Below are 23,429 nucleotides of genomic sequence, written 5' to 3'. Positions count from 1 at the left end.
GAGGTTTACAAGCAGTTGGAAGCGGCCTAGCTAGCGCGGTTTATTCTGTATACAGAAGGGGGACTTACTTCTAGACCTGATCTGTGCAAAGACGAAGAGCTTCGCGTGGCAAGTGAGACAAATTTGGTATTTTTATTTGTGAGCACTTTATTCGCGTTTCGCGTGGATTATGTTTTTAGATAATCAAGTTGCACTCATATACGCAAAATATTTCAGCTACGTTTATATTGACTTAGTTTCGAGTGCTTTGAGTTATTAGTGAACTCGACCATTTCTGGGAATTACTGTCATGCCAATCATTCTGAGCTTGCCTAAGCTTACGACAAGAGAACTAATTAGCTTTAATATTGCCTTTCAGCTTGACAAGGATAGCCGTCAACGTCGAGGAGGCTATTGCAGCTGCAAACACGAAGCGACGGGCAATTGCAAACACTGCGCCGTTGAGACATTATACATCACAACATATGAATAACTTGCCAGCAAACCAATCGAACTTAATTAGGGGCTGCAATTCGTGATTACGGCAGTCCTTGACACAGCACTATCGCCAGTTGCAGGGGTTTTTCTTCACACCTGCACCCCTTCTGACACTTGCCCCTGAAGCAGAAGTCATTGCACTACCTCAAACGCATCAGAGTAAGGATAAACAGCCAAATAGCCTCAGCCGTGCATTGCACTGTCGGCGTTGCGCGGGGAAAGAGCTGGCCGAGCCGCAGCCCACCGTCACACTACTTTCCCGTCACTATGGCAGGTGGTGCCAGGGTAGCCGTAAACTCGACTGTACGGAGCCTGCCCGTGGGTAACACCGACGAGACACGAGCCAAGAAAGCCGAGCGCAAGCGTCTTCAACGCGACGCGCTTCTCGTGTTTTTGCGTTACAAACAAACGTTTACTCGAGTAAACGCTACACCAAGTTTCCTTCGGGTAGATGGTCTATAGTTTTTGCCCTGCGGGGTGAAACCTTAAAGTAGTCTATCAGGAGCATGCGCGGCCTAGTAGTCAGGATGACCACGCCAGAGCCATCAACTGCCTCAATGTGTTGCCCCGCAGAGCACAAACCGACTTCTCGCGCTCAACACAGACTTGGCGGCTGTACATCTATTGCACGAAAACAAGCCTGGCTTCCCAAAGACAGCAATGGCTGCTGATTTTGAATTCTCGTGTAATTAACACGTACATAGTGAAGCTAAAGAATGATAGCAGATAATACGCGACCACGCCCTCGTCTATCTCGGGGAATGCGCCAGCGACTTCCCAAGCTTGGCCGCGTTGCCTACAATGAAGCATGGCATCTCGCTTGCTTCAATTTACCCGGCTGTTTTTTTATATTTTACCACCATAGAAAAGCAGGCTCTATCCGATTTGTGAACATCTTTTATCTAGTTTAGCAGGAATCTCAGAGCTTATATTAGAGTCGTATCATCACGTATGCTTCAGCGCGCGTTACAATAAACCAAGCTATGCAGAAAATAGATCATCAAAAAGTGCGATATTTAATGAATTTAGCTTTATTGTCAATTCAGGCATATCAACTGCAATGAACGCATTCCTACTTTCGAACTTCTTAGCATACTTGGAGACATCTAACACTATCTTTGTGCTGTTGTAATACGCTAATCACACTATTGTCTACATTCTCCCTATTACAACTTTACACCAGTAAGTATCGTAATAGCCAAACCTCAAGAGGTCACGCAATGTCAATGGGTACTCAACAATTTTATTAAAGCAAGGTTATTATTTATTCCCCGGCTCATAGTGAAAAGTTCACATCTTAAATCCTCCGGTTACCTCAAGAACAGACCCCGTAATATAGGAGCTTGCTGATGGCGAGCACAAAAATACGATAGCCTCCGCTATCTCTTTTGGCTGGGCGGTCCTCTTGAGCGGTGTGGCCGACACAACTGCGGACTTGCTACTTTCATTGGCGATAGCCATGAAGGGTGACTCCACCCAGCCGGGTATTACTACGTTGCAACGAATGCCGTGCGTCGCCAGTTCTAAAGCCGCCGACTTGGTCAGAGCCACGATACCAGCGGTGGCAGCGGCGTATGCGCAAGACTGCGAGGAGCCGCACTTAGCTGCGAGGCTGGATATGTTCACGATGGCACCACCACCTGCGGGAATATCCGATCCAGATCGCAGCATATCTTGACATGCAGCGCGATTCACCAAGAAGGTGCCCTGAAAAAGGCATGTAGAGTTCTTTTGAACCTGCAAGATGCCATACAGCCCAAGAATATGTTCGCCACATGCTCGGCTCATTCTAACGCCTCTTCAAGCAATCACCTGAACTATTTGTGTTCTTTACAGACGTCCCATTGTTAGAGTAACATTAAATGCTGCGATTTGCCGAACGATTAAACAACACCTTTATTCAGTGACGAAAACAACCGCTACGTGTTCAGTACTAGCGTGACATAAAAAATGGAGTAAACTTGTTCCTGTGGAGCTAGGGAATACAAGAAAGAAAAATGTCGACATGAATAAGGAGCTGTGAGATTGCGAGATATAACCAATAAATTATGAGTATTGCAGTGCATGTGTGGGGAATGCGTAGCGAGGAGCTAAAAGTAATCTCCGAGAAGGTAGAAGTGCATACAATGCCACATGGGGCGATAACAAGGCAAGCACAAGGAAGCAAACACAATATGAGCGTCACCTATCAAGCGCTTGTTATATGCTGATTTCTGAAAGATTCATACTTGCGTTGCTCCATATTAAGATACAACAGATTAACAGAGCAATACACCAAAACTAAAGAGCGACTAAAGCAATAGAACCACAATGAGACATCGCTTAAAACGTTCTTTGCTTACTCTCTCCTTCGGCAGTGCAGTTTAGAGCTACGTACGGTGCTCGTTTGTTGACCGTGGGGCCACAGCTCCGACCTTGGCCGCGGCGGTTGCATTTCGATGGAGCTGAAGCCTGTGTATTGTGTGATGCCATTGCACGTGCAAGAACACCAGATGGTTGAAATTTCTAGAGCCATTCATTACCGAATGCCTCTTAATCTTGTCATAACTTTCGCAAGTAAAACCTCACGTTGTAACTGATTCCTTATTGTTAGCGAGACCATGGCCTCCGAGATGGCGTGCGCGCGGCCGGTTTCTTCCCGGCCGTACTAATCGCATGGAGAAAGCGTCTTTCCAGAGGTGTGCCTGGTCCGCTCTTTTCTCCGCAACGCGGCGCTCCTTCATGTGGTCGAAACGGCTGCCGCGCTGTTGGCGAAGCTTGCATGTGGCGAGAAAAAAATGGTTTCGCGCTCATTTGAGAATAGCGGGGGAATATGAGGCAAAGTCAATGTTTGGGCGTATATATTTTCAAATTGACACTTCTTTTTTTGCAGATTTGCGCTGCCCATAAAGGCTGTTTCACATGACACAAAAATAGCGATTTTCAGGCTTCGAATTCGCTCACAGCAAAAAAAAAAAAAGGTTCGGGGGGGGGGGGGGGGGGCAGTACGCTCCCATCACAGCGGTCAGCGGCGAACTTTCAACATGTTGGAAATTTTCGCTGTGATCGCAGCTGCGGGAGCGATTTTCGGTCGAGACCCGTCGAAATAGGGCAGGTCCGGCCAAGCCGTAGAAATAGAGTCGACGTGTTTGTTTTGTTAATGGCCGATGCTGGCCATTTTAAAATGAATTCAGACCGGGAAGTGTTCCTAAATGACGAAACGAGTGGGCCCTTCGTTACCTTTTACGGTAACTTCATGATATCATAATGCACATATTATTACATTCGTATCTGTCACAATAAGCGGTGGCGAGAACTCGCCGCTCCAGTCAAAGAGCAAAAATCAGGGACCGCTCGCGGTCCATGTGAAACAAAACCGCTATTAGCGACAGTTGGGAACAGAGCGATTGGAGCGAACGGAACGATTTTTTTTTTCGCTGCAATCGCGGCACGTGAAACTGCCTGAATAGAGCACCTATAATTGCGATGCATCTCTGAGAGATCCGGATGTGCTGGAAACTCACTGTACTTCAGAGTTTGCAGGCTGTATAGTAGGCAGGACAATGGCAAAGAAAAAAACTTACACCCCGACCAACAAGCGAAGTCAGAAGAGTGCCGTGCTCTATGCTCACGGGTTACACTCGAATAGAAGAGTTGCTATTTTTTTATTTTCTAGAATCAGAGCTGCTTTTCATTATAACATCGCTTCGAGAATCCTCCCACCGAGCCGCAGAAGCAAGATACAGGGTGGAGGGTGCAGGCGGTCGCCACGCGTCTAGGCTATGTGTAGACTGGACCTTGCTGGTTCTGCGACGACCATAGGCTGGTTACAGGCACATTTTCGTCACTTATGGTCGCACATTCGCACTGTGAATTTTACGCTGTGCAGTGAATACGTTGGACAAGTTAAGAACGAACATCGGAATGTTTTGCTTGCTCAAGAAGTACGGAACACGCGCTCAGGGTTTGATGTACCTGGTATGAAATACTGCCGTGTTACATATATACTACAGTGTTACGATATAGTTATAGCGCGAGAACAGAACGACGACAAAGAGACAAGAAGTTGTTCTCCCACTATATCTATCGTCATGTCATACCAACTAGCCCAAACTGCCACGCTTCTAAGTTACATAGCATTGACAATTTGCACTTTTTTCCTTTACTGGCCTGCCTCGGAGAGTACTTAGTTTTCATTAGAAAGACGCCATTATGCTACATGTTCGACTCTTTGATTTGGATGCAGTCGAGAGCACCGATATTGCCATAGTGCTACGAAAACATAATCAAAGCTCGGATGACGAAAACGGATACGATCACAACTCAAGCACTTTCACTGTTTAAACTTTGGGAGTGAATGTAGGTCGGTAATGAGATTTCTACAATATTCCGACAATATTATTTCTCGCGTACTTTACTTCAATGACATGAACAGGGCACTCAATTATCTAGAGCATAACAGCGCTTCGGTTAACCACCTCATAAATTTTCGTACGCGATATAACAGTAATATTATGAGACAGGATAGGAAAGCAGTATTATTCAACGACGATAATTAGCCCAGTTTTCCCTATACAAGTCTCCAGAAAGGAGAGGTGCTAGAATGTCTCTATATATCTCAGATCGAGGTATTTAACGCCAAGGCAAAATGGACCGTAATGAAAAAAAAGTAATACTGCCAGACACGAATTGATACCTGCTTACAGGAAAATGCCACAGTTGCCATGCTTTTCTTCGTAAACGGGACCAAAATAAATGCAGTGACAAAAAATACTTTCCTTCAGTTTAGCCAGATGCTTATTGTGGTGATTCTTGCTCGTGCGCGAAAAAAAAACATGCGCACGCTGTCTGCCGCAGTGTCCAGCACCGCCAGAATCCGTGCCCTCTCGCGGTAGCTGGGCGCGCGAGGCAATAGTCGTTCATTTTGCTGAGGAGCGCTGCAAACGAACTCTTCCCCTTCCCGCATTTTTCGCCATGGCATACAGAACATGGTTTGGCACCGAACCACAATTTCCTGCCTGGCCCCCACTTCAAATAAAAAAGCTGCCCTTCGCTACCCTCCCCCCACCCTCCAAAACATTTCTCCCATGCCCCCGGGACAAGCCACAGTTCACCACTTCGTTCGTAAGTTTATCTCTATGCCTTATCTTCTTAGCAGCACTGAAAAAAGTTCATGCATTTATATGTGCAACAGTAGATAAATACCTGAGCTGTCCTTGAGGATGGAGGACTAGCACGGCGCTTTGTTGTTAACTTTGACCTTGTTCACATCGATTAAGTCAGGTATTTATCTACTGTTGCGCATATAAATGCATGAACTTTTTTTCAGTGCTGCTAAGAAGATAAGGCATAGAGATAAACTTACGAACGAAGTGGTGAACTGTGGATTGTCCTGGGGGCATGGGAGAAATGTAGATGCGAGCATGTGAACAAAGACCGTACCATTGCTCAATATGTAGCACCTGTAGGTGAGCGATTGTGTTTCCGAGGCAACGATTGCTTGACGCTTGGTCTTCACTTATTACACACTTACTCAGTTATTTATTCTTTATTTTGTAACCCTCATTTGCCAAAGCATTACAGAGGGGAGCGAGTCCCAACATATAAAAATAAAGAAAGAAGCAAAACTTCCGATACAATAAAGCAAACAAAACTAAACAGAAAAATAAAACCTCTACGCAATGAAACAGAACAAAACTGAAACATTAACAAGAAAAATGAACACAGAAACTCGGTATTACATGAACGACTAAAGGCTCGGCTCCAGCTGCTAAGCGTACTGACGTCATTTGTGCGAAGCAGCTGTGCCGTGGCACATCAACTGTGTCATGACATGGTCACCCAAGAATAGACGTTTTTCGGTGAAAACCAAAGGTAGAGGGATAAATATGCTTGTACACGTGTGAAAACTATAATAAATTGTTCGAGTCCAAAATAAGCCGTAGAAGTCATCGGCTGTAAACTCCGCCAAACACTGATGACAGCCGTTTTGTCATGGCCTGCGTGACGCCACAAGCCGAAGGAGCAGTGTCATCGTCTGCTACCAAATAGCACGTTCCGCACGCGGTCAGTGTTGCCAGTGTTGCTTGCCGCGTGGTCCACATCTGTCAGTGGGTTGCAAGTGTTGCGGTATGTTACAGGCACCATCATCCTTTATGACGACGTCGAGTACGTTGCGCATTTTGACTTCGACTCCATCGCCACCAGCTCAAGTGACGAAGAAAGCGTCGAAGACGGTGTGAACTAAGGGGCCCGCAACCTCACCGTGGAGGCAGACGCCTTTCCGCAATGATAAGTAGATATTTTTTACGCGTGTGAGGTCGAAAAGCGAGCTTCGGATACGAGGGTCCATCTACGTTGCATTCGTGAGCAAGTCTTACTTAGCGCCATGGAACTGGCAAAACTTGCAAATTATTGTTGGCCAACTTACGTGCATGCGCGACTTTATGTGCTGAATGTAATAAGTGGTCGTAGCAAGGCTGCGTGGTGCGACCGTTGTTTTCCCATCGGCTGCTGTGTGCGGCTTATGTGAAAAGCAGAGGTGAACGGCATGTCAGTGCGGCAATCGGGTTACTCATGATATGCATTTCGGCAGAATATGTGTTTGAACTCTCGCGATTGTATTCGGTTCCGGTAAAAAAAAATCGCAAGTGTGATGCTCAATCATGGGACTGCCTGCGAGGAGTTTTAATAAATATATATCCGTAGTGGCAAACGGCATATGCGTTGCACGATCACAGTACACTTTTTGACCTCTCAAATTGCTTGCTGCAAGTATACCATCACTACATGGGTGGCGCGGTGGCATTGCTTCAATCCCAGGAAGTCATTTATTTCCAGTGGCAAGTTGAACAACGCAGAAAAAGTTTGAGTGAAAGTGCGGAACACGATCGTCCTCCAGAATGGAGATCGCGTAGCAGCTCGCGAGGCCAACGCCTCCTTTATTAAGATGCCTGATGAATGACTCGTGTTTCCAGCGGAGTCGTCCTGCCTTCAGTTTTGAGCAAGTGCCGCGCAAAGGTGCTCGCGACCCACACTATTATCAAGGCGTTTTTTATTTGTGGTCTTTAGGGGCACATCGGTCGAGAGTTATTTGAGATCGGCAACTATACACGACTATTTCGGAGGCTATGCAAAATGTCGAGTTGTTGCACCGTCCGCCACAGGTGGCGCTAAAGACCGACAGTAATCGAAAATAAAGGAGGAAAAGGGTGTGGCAGCTGTTTTTGTCCTCACGCGGCAGGCATCTAAATCGAGGAGGCGTCGGCCCAGCAAGTGGTTCATGACGTCATGGCTAGCGAGCTCACCGGTGTTGCCAGACTCTCTGGCTGCTCACTCGTTTATAGAATTATTCGATTATAACTGAACGGCTCGACAAAATTTGCTCTGAGTTCGCCAGCTTGTCTGTATACGTACAAGAACAGCCCACACAACACAGATTATGGTCGAAACTTGGGTGTCATGACCCATTTAAGCACCTCCGCTTGGTTCATTCGTAGCACAGAGTCAGTATAACCGTATCGAAACGAGGACGTCACTGAAGTTATAATATTTGTATAGTCGTTAACCTGCTCAAACGAGACTAAAATTCCTAACCTAACTTTATGCCAAAGAAAACGTAAAATTTTGCAAACAGACAACCAAGAAGCTGCAAAATGACATGCTGCAAGTAACAGTTTTTACATCAAACAGTTTCGGTTCCTAAACCTGCTTTTCTTGTGTTAAAGGAAATAAACTTGTGACAGTGCCTCGGTGACAATACTTCCTTAACTAAGATAGTGACGCTTGTGGCTACAATTTTCCCACCCGAATCGTCTTTTCGCGTGAAGAGAGTTCATCGGCATCGTCATATATGTAAGGAAAAACGTGTTGCATTGCACAGGTGTTACAATTAGACAAAGAAGCCAAAAGACAAAATATACATCTGGCTGCTCTTGTTTGGAAAGATATGGACCGCGGACCCTGCGACTTGCTAGAGGTATGCCATTCTTCATACAGAAAAAACCAACTTCGCGGCGGGAGACAGGTTTGTAACATCCCAAAGGAGTGTTCGACTATGGTGGGCTGCAGCATTACCAAATGTTCGCATGCGACGCCAAGGGCCCAGTTTTCGGCCGTTCTGAAAATTCCAGCACTGCGCGGCAGGCGCAGCACAGTCACAGCAAAAGCTAGAAAAGCGGCCTTTCATAGCATTTTCTAAATACTCATTGGGTAACTATTGCAAGCACACGTGCTTGATATCTACCGGGGCATTATTAGTATTCTTTTGGGTAGTAGGCCGGCACTCACTATGCTGTTTTTCGTCATTCTTCTGAGAAGCGTGGAATCCGCTCAACACTTTCAAGGAATTTCATGTCAATTGTTCATGCAGTGCCTGACGACGATGAATAATTATGGCTGAAGTGGGTATGCGCCACAGTTATTAGGGGAACACGAACAAGCTTTCGTAATGCGTTAGAGCATTGGACGGCCTACTCGTTATGTTATTCGCATTGTGCGACGACTGGTTGTTCTTACGCTGTTTTAAAACGCTTTATAAGACGTAATAACGCGATTGGTTTCCCGACATCAAGCCTGCCTAAGGTAAGTTTGCACACAAGTCACAAGCACTAACGTATCTCAGTGTTAGAATACTTGGCTGGCACCCAGCGGACCTGGATTTGAGCCCCCACTGTGTCTTTGGTGCTAGGTTTGCCAAGAAGGCGCAAGCACCGTTGTAGTTCAGTAGTAGAATACTGGGCTGGCACCTAGCAGACCCGAATTTCAAGCCCCACTATGTCTTTGGTTTCGCGCGATGTGGTTACGGACACCAGTGGCGGCAGCGGCAGCGGCCGGCGACTGCACGTGACCAGAATTGCGATCTCATAATAGCTTTTGCGGTAAAAGCATAAATTTCAGGGACGTACTTCAAAGACAGCGAGGCCTTGGCATCTAGCTTGTGACGATGGCTGGATTGAAGCTATAACTTCCTGCGATTTCACAATAAAATATTATTCGATGAACTTTGACCTCCAATATTAGCGCACTTTTACATGTTCCATGTTTGCGTGGAAATACGGGAATTCTGCAATTTTTTGCGGAAATCTACGGGGTCTACATACACAGTTCATACACACAAAACCCAAAGTGTAACTTAGGTTCAAGAGTAGATGTCTTACCTTGAGATCAACCTTTATAACCTCATCAAACAGTTCATCTGTACTCTCGGTGAGCGAAGCTGCGCGCAATATACCAGCGCAATGGACCACAATGCTAAGGGGCATTGAGAAAGAACGCCCGATGCCGGTGAAGAGCTGCTCCACGGACAGTGGGTCAGACACGTCGACATACAAGGCCTGGTGCTTGGCATCACCTGCGCACAATGTGCAGAAACATTTTCTTTACATCCTGTAGCCTCGTATGATATACGGGCGACGGATATAGAAATGAAGCACGAAGCAGCGTGGGGTAAAAAGCACGCTCCATGCGACATTGCAATCACTACTTTTGAAATATTTAAACCACGTGAATTGCCAGTCGCCGTGTCCGAATGCCATGTTGGTTCTCTGCCACAAAACTATTGTTCCTTGCTTTTACACAATGCTTGAATGAAGCAGCATGCACCACGATGAATGCCTGAGTACTCGAGGCTCCGCTTGCTTACACTTTCAAGTTGTCGTCAAGTGAGGCCCTAATATTAGGGATGCTATTCAGCGACGCCATAAAGTTAGGGGCACCGTGACGAACGATTTGGTTACAAGTCCACTCGCTGCATCTTGAGTCCTCAATGCACTGTCGTTGCACGCACTAAGAGAAGATGCCCTGGGTGTTCATGCACACAGGGTAGGCAAAAAAAACTTCGTTAAACACAACTGATGTGGGAGCGGAACTGGATGCTTAATACTTTTGTCACATAGGGATGGTAAAATCGATGAACTATAAATCAAATAAGGGTGAATTGAATAAGTGTAATCGATTTCTGCCTTCACTCAGTCGAATCAATTGATTAAACACTTTCCATTATTTGAACACGGCAACGGCCAACCATGCCCTAAATAACACCCTTTGACCGGTGCGCACGTGTGCGAGGCGAGTGATACTGAGACTCAGCAGCCGTGCGCTCCTAATCTTTCTCACTACAGCGCATATTTACACGTTAGTACAACGATCCCGAAGCCGTTGGCGACCGTACTCCAGATAGGATATTTAAAGGGACACTAAAGGCAACTATTAAGTCGATGTTGATTGTCGAAATAGCAGTCAACAAATTTCATAGTGCTACTTTTTTGCCAAGGAAGGACCTATTTTGAAATGAGGTCACGTTTTAGAGGTCAGCGTCGGATTAGCGCACTTCAAATTACCCGCCTCAAGAAGCGGACCAAACAGACTGATTCACGTTACATTTGCCCTGCACAACGTTACCCGGCTTTACTGCGCTAGTAATATCAGCAGTCTGAAAGCAGTGGGAGTCACAGCAGCAGCAACGGCCATTGATCAATTTCCCGCCAATGGCTTCGAGATTGCAGGCGCTTTTTGTTTCAACTGCGCCCCGCTAGATGGCACCCACTGTCCCGTGTAAATTGAATTTTTGAGCCACTCGTGCCATTCTGTATAGTAACGTCCAGCCATTCTTTTTTTCGTGAATCAAACAGAAACGAACAAGCAGCATTTTATTGCGTCTCTTGGTGTACGGAAAGTTCTTTATTTAGTGCAGTTATATCAATTACTAGTGATTATTTGTAGGCGGTTCTTCTGATGTCATAGGGAAAATGTCCTACTGCAGCGCTTGTGTGCTTGTGCATTTACTTTAATTTATCGGTAAGTAGAGCACTGTTGTTGATAATATTGTAGTTTTAGATGTTGTCATACACTGAGCTTACAATTTGACGTAAACTGTTATTTGACTTCAGTGTCCCTTTAACTCACCCTGGCATCCATCGCCTATGGCGTCCACCTCCAAGTCCTCCCTCTCCTGAGGACTTCAAGCAAGAGCGGAAGGTGGCTCCACCCCGAACAGGCAGAAATGCTCTTACCCGCTTCTGTTCTCTTGCCAGCTTCCATTCACTTCCTCTCGCACCACTTTTTTTTTTATCTTCCGCTGTTAACCATCACCAAAGTACACGTAGTGCTTGCAATTCTGCATTATTATTATATTTTGATGTGTATTCTGCTTCTCTTGTCATGTAATGACGAGCAATTGCCAGAGAAGCAAGGTGTGAACATTGTTCACAAGAGATTGAAAAATGACGACTGCAATATGTGATAAAGCGGTAAGCAATAGCATGCCCCACAGTCCCCTTTCTCGGAGATGGAGCTATCAATAATTAAGATAAGCTTCATTAATATTTTATGTTCCTTAAAGGGGCCCTCTAACACTATAAAGTGCCAGTTTTTATCTGTGGTTTACGTAGACTGACAGCTGGAGATAATTTTAGCGTAGGTCTAATCACTGAATCAAATTTAATCACACAATAAAGTCACTACATCGCTGCCGACTGCATATGGCACGTAGTGGCACCCGCCAACGCTTTGCGGGTGGAAATGACGCCGGAAAGTTGCCGCCATATCATTGAATAAATGTAACGTTAGAAGTCATAGTGGTGTCTGGTCAAAACTGAGGTTACTGACCTGTTTCATTTTTCTTTTCTGTGCTTTTTTATTGGACCTTGAACAAACACGGCTACAACAACAATAACAAAAGATCGCTGTGACGACAAAGCACGACAGAGGCACTGGCTGCTGATTGATTGATTTGTGGGGTTTAACGTCCCAAAACCACCATATGATTAAGAGAGGCTCCGAAAATTTTGACCACCGAGGCACTGGCTGCCATTTTGCCACTGCATTTTCGGCTTGCCCGAGTCGGATGTTTATACGAAAGATCTCTCTGTCCCCTCTTCTTTATTTTGGGAGTTTGCGTGCTGTCTCTTCCGGCACGTGCCCTGTTGAAGGGGTGCAGCGCAGCGTTGTTATTCGTTGGGCGGCTCACCGAACAACGCGTGAAAGGTCAACAGCACTTCACTGTCTTGGTCTTTCCCCAAGTTCCTTTCTCAGAATAAGAGGAGGGATTGACTCAGAATGTTGTAAAAAGCAGCAGAAAATGCCTCGCTTCGACGCAGTAGCTCCCAATTACGTTCTAGCAAGCCAGGCGTCATGCACAAGGGGTGTTACTGTGGCGACAAGGTCAGCATGGCTTTTAAATCAAGAAAATAAAAAAGCAAGCAACAAGGGCATGTGAGGTTCCCTTACGAAGGCACTTCCAGCCTATTTTATTGGGGCAGCCTTCCAACATCATGGGCTAGTGAAATGTAGTCAAGTGATCCCACAGATATCGAGTTGAGGAGGAGCTTTTTTTCCTTATTTTGAATTTTCCAAGTCAAATAACTTCAGATTGCGAGCCGTTATGATTGCTGTTTTTGCTGAATTAGTCTGTATGCACCGCAGTCAACACAACTCACGAATAAAACATGGGGGGTAGAATAGGGTTGGAAGGCCCCTTCAGGATGCGGTCGTCCAAGTCGGAGGAAAGCGCGCTGTCGATTTCTTTTACCCGAAAATGTCTTATGCTGGGATCGACCAAGGCTCCGCTTACGTACTTGCGTCACGGAAGTGACGTTGACGAATAGATACTAAGAGACTGCAATGAAAATAACCAGAAAGGAAGCATCTGTCGGGCAGAATCGAACCAGCAATATCCCAATACTCAGCACATTGTATGACAGAATGTATAAGGTAATAGGACATTGTATGTAGCGCTAACGGCAAGCCATTTATTGCACCACAAAGCGTTTTGCAGTCCTCGGAGCTTCAAAATTTAACCTCGTTTTCGTTGTCGATGGCCAGATGGCGCGACAGGCTCTCGTTGAGCGCGCCCTAAAGGACATCGCCTCCACGAAGCGCCAACTTCACGGAGCGTGGTCTCTCCTGCGCGCACGCTTATTGGACTCGTAATTCGGGAGAAGAAGAAGCTCACTTCGCACGCTGCCACGGCCACGTTTACGAAGGAAGCACGCTGCTGACACACAACGCCGGAAGAATTGTGACAGTTGTTTGCGCTAAAGCCCCTCCATCGCTTCTACCTCCGCTTTTTAAGTAGCGCCAACCATAGTTCTACCATTGCCACCTAGTTCTGAAGCTCCCGAAAGGAAGTTATTGAGCAACTTCCTTCCGCTGTTTTCCTTCTATCTTGATTGATTGATTGCTTTATTTGCTTCGTCACAGTACAGTGTAACAGGAGGCGGAGGGAAAAGCCGTAATGACGGCTTGAGGGATCCTCCGCCCCCTTTGTGAACAATGGCAGCAGATGAAGGACATCACAATATCATACACTTTCACATTGTTTTACGTAAAGATCATGCCACAAAGGAAGGAAACCTGAAAACGTAGTTGATACATAGCTTACACAACAAAGAAACTTGCAGCAATCTTCTGCACCTGAATAAATACATAGTTTATAGAACATATAACATAGTTTGCTACATAGTTTATAGAACAAAAAGAGCCGCTAATTCTGCGACACTTAAATGAGACACATCTATACCTTTGCTAATATAAGTATTCAGAATTCGCGGTAGAGTACATCGAAGCATCTGAAAACCATAATTAGTGCGAAAGTACGGAACGTTCCACATTTCTGTATTTCTTGTTACATACGCCTTTTCCTTTAAGCAAAGATTCGCCATTTCCGTAAACAAAAAGTTTGCGCGTTTGCAGCTAAGGCAGTACTCTCGTAGTAGTCTGTATTGATATAGGTCATTCACTTTGATTATCTTATATTTTTTAAACAGTGGGTCACTAGGTGCTAGAGCTGTAGCGTTGTCTATCAGCCTCAGTATTTTCTTTTGTATTCTCAGTAATTTTGTTAAGTTTGTTTCTGTAGTTGTTCCCCAAACCAAATAGCAATAGTTAAGATAAGAACTAAACAGCGATTTGTATATCAATAACTTCACCGAATTGGGGATGAGGTACCGGATACGGCTGAGTATTCCAGTTATCCGGCCTAATTTTATTTGAATATTATTTACGTGGTCATCCCATTGCAAAGAACTGGAGAAATGTACCTCAAGTACTTTCACTGACTTCACTATTTCTATATCTGAGCCTCTAAATACAATATTATTCTTCAAAGTCACTTGTTGACCTTTCGAATGAAAAACTACCGCTTTTGTTTTAGTTGCATTTATTTTTAACTTATTGTTACTTGTCCAGTTGTCTAACTTCTGTAAGACGTCATTAGCTTTATTAGAAAGAATAACATCTGATGATGAGGTGACAAATATACTCGTGTCATCTGCATAGATAATAAACTTAACTTCTGGGGAGATATGGACTATGTCATTAATATATAAAGTGAATAATAAAGGGCCAAGAATGCTCCCTTGTGGTACCCCTGAAATTATATTTTTCTTATCTGATACTAAATCATTTATCGAAACAAATTGACATCTATGCGCCAGATAGCTTTTAAGTAACATGAGTGGGAGCCCGCGAATGCCATAATGGTTTAATTTTTCAAATAAAATGCCGTAGTGAATGTAGTCAAATGCTTGTGTGAAATCCACAAAAATTCCGACCACTTTATTTTTTTGTTCAAATTGTTGTAGAATATATTCTTTTTGATCCAGTAGGGCGAGTTCTGTAGACTTATGTTTTTGGAAGCCATATTGTGATTTTGTTAGGACATATTTGGTGCAAAAACAGGATAAGCGACTAAAAATAATTTTTTCGAAACCTTTAGAAAATACGGGGAGAATAGATATCGGTCGATAATTTGCAACGTTATGCTTGTTCCCCTTTTTGTAGAGAGCTATTACGCGTGCCGTTTGCATTTTCGAAGGAAAAACCCCTGTCGAAATACAGAGATTGAATATGTGTGTTAGTGCTGGACTGATCTGATCGATAACATATTTCACTGGTTTTATTTGTATGCCATCAGCGTCGCAGCTGCGACTGTTTTTTAAGCCGAGAAATACTGTGCGGACTTCTGGTTCGATAGTACCTGCTAAGAAAAACGTGTTTGCAATTTCTGGACCCAGAGTTCGGCAAGTAGCGGTTGATCTGTCGCTAAAGTCTCTGTAAACGAAGTAATCATTAAAAACATTGACCATAGCCTCTCCACTGACCAAGTTTCCGTCATGGAGTACCTCCTTAATTTCTTCTGTTTTCGAATTTCGGCCCATCAAAGAGTTTATTCTATTCCATAAAACATCTGCTCGTTTTGAACACACAGTAAATGCTTGTATATGATACAGCTCCATTGATTTCTTCATTTCTTTACTTAAGGCATTTCGGAACTGCTTGAAAGCAATTAGGTCCGCCTCGTCGCGCGTACGTATGAATTTCCGGAATAATCTGTTTTTTCTGTCTATTTTACGTAAGAGTTCACGTGTCATCCAAGGTTTCCGACAACCTTTACGTTTTTTCCGCTGTTTATAAGGGAAGTGTTTTTTGTATATACAAATAAACGATTCTAAAAAAGCGTCATAGGCTGAGTTTGCATCATTTGAGTAAAAAACATTGTCCCAATGCAAAGTGCCAATCTCTAAACGGAAAGCATCTAAAGCAGCTGGCGAGACATGCTGATAACTATAAGGAATGTCATTCTGAATTAACGTAGGTACAGCTGTTTTTACAGAACAACATATCTTATTTCTGAACACGTGAGAACGTAAATATTTTCTTTTTCATTCCACAAGTATTGTCTCGCGTTTCACCCTAAGCAAGCGAAGAATGCCACCTTGCTGCGTCCCGACGGGGTTGACGGCCGAGTGGCGAAATAACATGAATGAGGAGGGGTAGCGCGTCAAGTGGTGTAAGCTTTCGCTAGCCGTGAGGTGGGTCATGAACCGGAAAAGCAGCAGAAAGACCATGGTGGCACCTCCACTTCCGCTGGTGGGAGGACAGGTCTAAAGTAAGAGGAGAAGAACGAGTTTGCGGTACTTAACCTAGCGGCGGAAACCCGTGGAGAGGCTTTAGTTTGCGCTTGACCTGTGTTTACTTATGCGCTCGTTTCGTGCGTGCTTCTTTCTGTTTGAACAGCGCACTTTAAGTGTTAAGCTGTGACACTTGTTAATCCACGCTCGTCTTGTGTATGCTAATTTGTGCGTACTTTCTGCTCGAGATGTGCGCTGCAAGATTCGAACTGCTTGCTGTTCTTACGCGACTTTGCAATTTGTTGCTGTTGCTGAAACAGTGCACAACAAACGGTTGACTACCTTTGTAAGGACAGGTTTCACCTATACAGCGTGACCATGCAAACTTTCCACTTTCTGACACTTGGAAAATCATTCAAATGAAGCAGTGTCAAGCACCGGCTTTACTATATCTGGCTCATAAAATTCATTTTTTTTTCTTCGTAAAGGTAAAGAAGACGAAGTATACACTTGATCGACACGAACGAAAGCCTTGACGAAGGGGTGCTGAGTTCGTCGTATGAGCCATTGTTATAGCACAGAACAATCAATGGGCGAGGGAAGAATACAATATCTTCATTTTCATTCTTGCTATAGGGGTTGCTGGGCCCCTGGGGCAGAATGACCACCAACACTCGCGAGAAAACCTTGATATCGCGCTCTACTACGCACACGTTGCACATCATTCATATGATACGAGCCTGGCTTACTTAGGAGCTGTTAAGCATCTGTACGATATGACCTGCTCATAATGCACTGAACGTGACGGTAAAACTTGGCAGATATTTACACAAAGCCACGCCGGCTATTCCCGTGCATCGCTAAAACCATGACAGATATATACAGAATAAAAAATGCGCCAACATATCTCTAAAGAGCCAAGCGGAAATTGCCACCACGAAAAGCCTAATATTGCGAAGCAAGACAAGCACTTGGAAGGCACTCCGATTTGTTGGGAATATGAACACGGCTCACGGTGTTTTCGTGGCTCACGCTTCTGTGCTTAATTCATATAGGCGGACTTTGTTGCGAGGCTTTTTGACAGATTTTAACACCCAACTAATCGAACGCGCTACTGTAAAACTTCGGAATATTCGGTATTCATAGTTGAAAAAAAAACTATTGGAACCATTTGGAAATATCAATGGGTCCAAACGGTAATAGTGATTTCCAATTGGGACAATGGTATTCCCAACAGGACCATTTGAAATCTCCAAACGGTTCAAGATGATGTTCTCAATTCTAATTGAGGCCGATGTGGTAGCTAAGTGGTTAGAGCAACGAACGCGTTATTTGAATTCTAATTGGGCCAAATGGGTTCACTAACTGGACCAATTGATATTACCAAATGGTATCACTGAACCAATTGGAAGCTCACATTCAATTGAAAAATTGAATACCCAACTGAACCTTTTGGTTCAATCGGAACTGCTATTGGTGAATTAGAAAGACTGGCTGCGGCAGCTGCATTTCCGATGGAGGCGGAAATGTTGTAGGCCCGTGTGCTCAGATTTGGGTGCACGTTAAAGAACCCCAGGTGGTCGAAATTTCCGGAGCCCTCGACTACGGCGTCTCTCATAATCATATGGTGGTTTTGGGACGTTAAACCCCACATATCAATCAATCATCAATCGAATTAGAAAGACTCGTTCTCAATTATGCTAGGCACTTTCACTGGAAGTGTGCGTGCACAATTAAGTAATCAACAAATTTAAGTGATCAAGCGCTTCGTATTCATTTACTTGCGACTTGTGTAAGTATTATTACATTAAGATTCAAATAAATTCAAAGTAACGTAAGGTGAATTAATTTTAATCGTTTGAGAAAGGACACACATTTTACAGCCATGATATATGTGCACCACATGAATGGATGAAAAAAAGTTTGCTGGGAGAAAGCGAACTTTTATTGAACGTTTTCTGCATAATGTGCACGAACGACACGAAATCTAGTGGTCATTGCGTCATATTGAGCTGTTGCGCAAGTATAATGTTTAAAGCGTAACGGTCATTTGCTTTCCTGGGCGAAGTTTTCTTTTTTTTTCAATTAGCACTCGTTATCTGCCACGACCAGAGTGCAGTGAATTTTGCGTTGTCGCGAAGAACACCACAGTGCCGGCATTTTTGTTAACAGCTTTAGCTGCATCTCAACAGCATTAGACTCTTATCGTCTTTTTTTATGGTTTCCGATAGAAATGCGAAATTATAACGTATTTTGCTGCATTTTTTTACAGGAAACAACGTTGCGGACGACGGTACAACATTATTATGACATCGTAGTTTTGGCCACGGTTGTGGCAGTTTCGCACATAGCGCGCCGCTAGTCATGGTTGCTCTCTCACCGTGTGTGTGTGCAGCATGTTCTATCGTGCTCCGTGTTTGCGGGAAGAGCCTTGGTGACAATCTGACAACGGCACCTCGGTGACATTAAAGGAGTACTGACATCAAATTTACTCAAATTTTTGCGTCAGCGAGTAGCTATAGACTCCATAGCAACGATTCGCGACCTAAAACGCAACTGAGAGATGAAACACTATCTTGTTTGTTGATATATATTACTGGGATCTGGCACTATGGAAAAGCGGCTGGCAATCCCGTCATTTTTAGCGCTGGGAGCACCAGCAGTGGCGCTACCTCCCTGTCACCTCCAGATCACGCCACAGCTGAGCAATTCTCCACAGAAAAGAGTGACACCAGGCTCAGCTGCTCCGCAAACATTTCGTCTGCTAGGCGGACACATTCAGTTATGCCTTGTCACCTTCATTGCTGTCGTCGCTCTACAAAGTGTCGACTCGGGTTCAATACGACAGTCTGGAGCTTGGAATCCCGGCGATGCGCTATGTCGCGAATTATTTTAGCTTCCATCGACCCTTTGCAGAACAGTGATTCCGAAATGGACGCCATTCGAAGCAGCACTGCAGAGGTGCCCGAGGATGCACGCTTCAGACATGTTCACCCATGTGTCTCAGTTAGCTATATTGGTGTGTTTTGGCGTGCAAAGCATTCAGGTATACGCAGAGGAATCAATGCAATATAGCTATCCCGAAGGAGCATTAGCGGAGAAATCGAATACCTTTTCTGCTCGCCAGCTTCTTTTTTGCGCCTCCACATGGCCCCACCTATCCTGCCTCTCGCGGTTAACACGGTATTACCACTTTCACGTGGACGCAAAGTCTACAGATGAACTAAAATTCAACGATACCTGCGTGTTACTTGTTAGCGATGATATCTGACTATCCGCTGTTCCACTTTTTATAGATTGCGGTCGTTTTAGGTCGTAACACATACGTGTTATTAAAAGATGCCCTCATTGCGCTTTTTCCGTGCTTCAAACTAGACGACTGAAACTCACCTGCAACTCACAACTATTCCCCGACATGCTGACCGACAAACACAAGTTTGATTGTGCTCTTTTCTTTCGCTGTCCTTTTAAAGGTGGTTTTTTATCTTGATAATTTCAAGAAATCATTAAAACCGGTGCGACGAAGATCAGACGCGATGGACGAGTGCGTTTCTGTGCTTCAGCGCCAGTCGGCGCCACAATAAGAACACTCGGATCATACACGCCATCACTACTGGGACATCATCACTCAGGATGGTATTTGTTGAATGTATCACACCGGACACGTAGCACTGGGGTCGATGTCGCAGGGCAGTCTATATTCCGTTTTTTCTCCTTAGCTTTTCTACGCTGTTTGACATCGAAATAAACTATCTTCTACGTGACGGATGCCGTTCAAATTTGGCCTAAAAGACCTACGCTTACCAAACGATTGATGAGCACATCTCGATCTTGAAATTTGATGTCAGTGCTCTTTTAAGATGTGACTTTATGTTTTGGTCGTTTTCATCTATGGAAAGTGTCACAGGTCAAGACAAGCATCTTCGAGCGGCTTTTTAGGGCTATGTTGCTTGTACCTTGCGCTTATCACTTCGTCAGCATTGACAGGAGGTCACTGTGGTTTCTTTGCTCTGATTGTTCAATCGAAGTATCGCTTTTATATATTTCCAGTATTTGCGAACGTTTGTCCCGAATGTTTGTTTGCTTTATTATAAGCACTGTGTCATTGTATATATTGCTGCGGTATCCGATGAAATGCACGAAGCGCGCTATATGCTGGTTAGCGTCAAGCATCATTTGTGTTATGCTTGTGCCTTATGGCGCACATTAGTTTTTGCAGCAAGTGCTGGTAATTATGTGCTAGTGAATTAATTTGACATCCAGTCAGTGTAGTAATGAATGAAAAATTATCGGTAGCCTTTAGAGTCGCATTTCGCGTACATGGAAATGCGACCACTGCACACAAGATTAAACCCGTTTTTCGGAATCAGTTTGTCAAGCACCGTAAATGATGGACGGCGAACATTCTTAATCGTTACATAATTTCCTGCGGCATTATCTGTGCGATTGCTTGTAAGAATGGGCAAATTCAGACTGGGCTAAGGGTCGTTTTAATGTTGCACTGCTAAACACGCATGGCTTCATGTCGCCTTTAGTATTTGGTAAAGCTAGACTTTTGCTGTATTTGCGTATGTTTAATGAGTCATTATTGCCTCAATTTTTTTCAGGTGGTGTACAAGGATGCGCGCAAGCACATTGCTCATCTGAGGATGTTTTCGCATTATAACAACACCCGCTGCAAGTGTTCAAATAAATTTTGAGTTTCCCCTCCTTGAGTGTGTGAAGTTTGTTAGATCAGCGGATCCTGAGCCTATCAAAGAACTAACTACGTGATACGCAATTATGCCATCTGAGATCTGTGGAAGTTCTTGCCAATTATATGGTTATTCTTGGTATTTACCCTGGACATGATTAACCACTAAGGTACCAAGCTTGAACACTTTTACAGGCGAATGTGCTAACTGTGTCATTTGAAGCAATTGGCATACGGTCAGTTGGATCAATTGGTTACGGGCTGAGTGTACCACTTGACACAATTTCAATTCAACCAATTTGTCCCATAGGAATACACTCAATCGGCCCAATTTGTACATATTTGACCACTTGACACAATTCACATACAACCAATCGGTTCAAGTGACTTAATGATGTATTATTCCCAAATGGTACCAATTGAAACCAAGTGGAAATTTTCTAATTGGTTCCAATTGTTTTTTTAACTGGCCAGCGCTTGCAAGGCAACAGCTGTCAACTACGAACGAGGAATTAAGCACAAATTTTAACTAAAAACGCAGTAGATGAATCACCCTGGGCGGTGACAATCTCCCAAAGCCCCGATTAGGGCTGTGTGGCTAGAATGTAGCCAACCTAAGCCAATCACTGGCACCAGCGGGTTGCCGGTTCTTATCCAGAGTTGCCAGCTGGCTTCCCACGAGCAGAAGGCAAAGTTGTGCTACCCACGACCGCATTTACGCTTGTTGTGCATTCGTCTCTTTCGGCAACTGTACGTCATATGCCGTCTTGTTAGCTCAGCAATAATAAAAAAATAACCATGTGCCTCTGCGAGGAAAGATATGATCCTCAGAGCAATCAATGTACTACATCATGAAAAGCTGCAAGTACACACTATATGCGGCCTTGGTCGAATGTAAAAACATATTTTTGGTGTACAGCTTTCGGCATATTCGTCACGCGAGAGACAACAAGAAAGAAAAGAAGGCATATCCCGTACTGTCTGTTTGTATTTTTCGTTCCCAGTCACACAACAAATATTTCGTTAAAGTCATACCAGAATCTCGCTTCGGAGTTAGACAATGCTAGCATAAATGAATTTTCCCTCTAAGTGACATATCTGTAACGTGTACAACCTTCGGCAGTTCAGAGAATATTCTGGCTGCCATCACGATATAATTTAGGTTACTCGCTGAATTATCTCGGCAATGTATTTCAATATATAATTCGCTATGAAACCATGGGTACTTTCGCAGCTCTTTATTACAGCTTGTTTTGCGTGGTAAATGTTCTAAAGCACAAGCTCATGCCAGCTCAGCGGGATAACAAGCCAGCGTTGTGAACTCACCTGGCAGAGATTGGACAAAGGTTTTTGCTGCCTCAAAATTTTTGTCAGCGGCCACGACGGCGACGCCCTTTGACGCAAGTATGTGGCATACTGCCTGACCGATGCAACCAGCACCCCCTGTCACCAGGGCCAGCCGTCCTTTCAAAGGCGCATTCACTGCAGCCATCGTTAACTGTATAAACTTCGCTAAAAATCTTGCACGCTGCCAGCACTTTTTCAATCAGCCTAACTCGCACCAGGCGATCACTCACACGCTTCGAACTCCGTTGCAGTAAATAACTGCTTAGGAGAGGTGGCAGCACTAGTAGACCAGGCAGCTTTACGGCTCTACGTGCGTTCGAAAATGTTCCATAGTCGAGAAAAATAAGGACACTGCCCCGTTTCCCTTCCCCCCCTTCACCTCCGCATCCGGTGTCTTGTTGCAGGTGTTCAAACGTTACCCAGAGGAACAGTCGCTGTTACACAACATGCTAAGCCAGCTGCCCGACCTTTCCAAATAGCGAACGGTCCGCTTAAATCACAATCATATTACCTGTCAGAAATCAACCAGTTCAGAAATCTTGAATGACTTTCACACGGGGTAGCCTTAAGCTACTTCACATCTGATGGTAAAGACATTTGTCATATTCACTTGTGAACTTTACGTTTATTATTATTCTATTTTTATTATCATTTATTTTCTCTTTCCTGGAATACATAGTATCTTTCCTCATCGCTATTCAGCGGTGCAGTTCGATGGTGTACTCACGCTAAAAAAAAAGTTTACGCAAACGGTGCCTTCAACGATCCCCCCCCCCCCCTCTGAGCTGACGAAGCTCCTGCTATGAAGCTCCTGCTGACGTTTAAGCACGTGTGGGGTGAACATCTGCAGGAGGGTTGTGAAAACCAGAATGTTAAAAACAGGGCGTACAAGCTTTCTTTTGCCAGCGTTTAAACACGTGACAAGCGACCAAATGAATGTTGTGGATAATACATAGAGTTAGCCACAGTATTTGTTGTATTTTGCCTAATAAGGGATGTTTTAATAGCAAATTTCCAAAGCAACAATATATCATTGGCAAATTGCCACCCATCGTAACTCGCCAACTACTCTGAGGCTGGTC

The 23,429-nt window shown here is 44.4% G+C and overlaps 1 protein-coding gene across 1 annotated transcript; it reads right to left on the bottom strand.

Annotated features, from left to right (window-relative positions):
- Positions 1-1,569: 1,569 nt before the first annotated feature.
- LOC142803431 ((3R)-3-hydroxyacyl-CoA dehydrogenase-like) lies at positions 1,570-22,584 on the bottom strand. The gene is made up of 3 exons (XM_075888556.1): positions 22,327-22,584; positions 9,615-9,808; positions 1,570-2,184 (listed from the first exon to the last, which is right to left on the bottom strand). Exons 1-3 carry the CDS (start codon positions 22,490-22,492, stop codon positions 1,768-1,770), a joined length of 777 nt encoding a protein of 258 aa, XP_075744671.1. The 5' UTR covers positions 22,493-22,584; the 3' UTR covers positions 1,570-1,767.
- Between the last annotated feature and the right edge of the window lie 845 nt (positions 22,585-23,429).

Source organism: Rhipicephalus microplus, chromosome 3 (genome assembly GCF_043290135.1).
Source record: "Rhipicephalus microplus isolate Deutch F79 chromosome 3, USDA_Rmic, whole genome shotgun sequence".
Lineage (NCBI taxonomy): Eukaryota > Metazoa > Arthropoda > Arachnida > Ixodida > Ixodidae > Rhipicephalus > Rhipicephalus microplus.
Note: the sequence above shows the minus strand (reverse complement) of the source record. Positions and strands in the feature narration are given on the sequence as shown.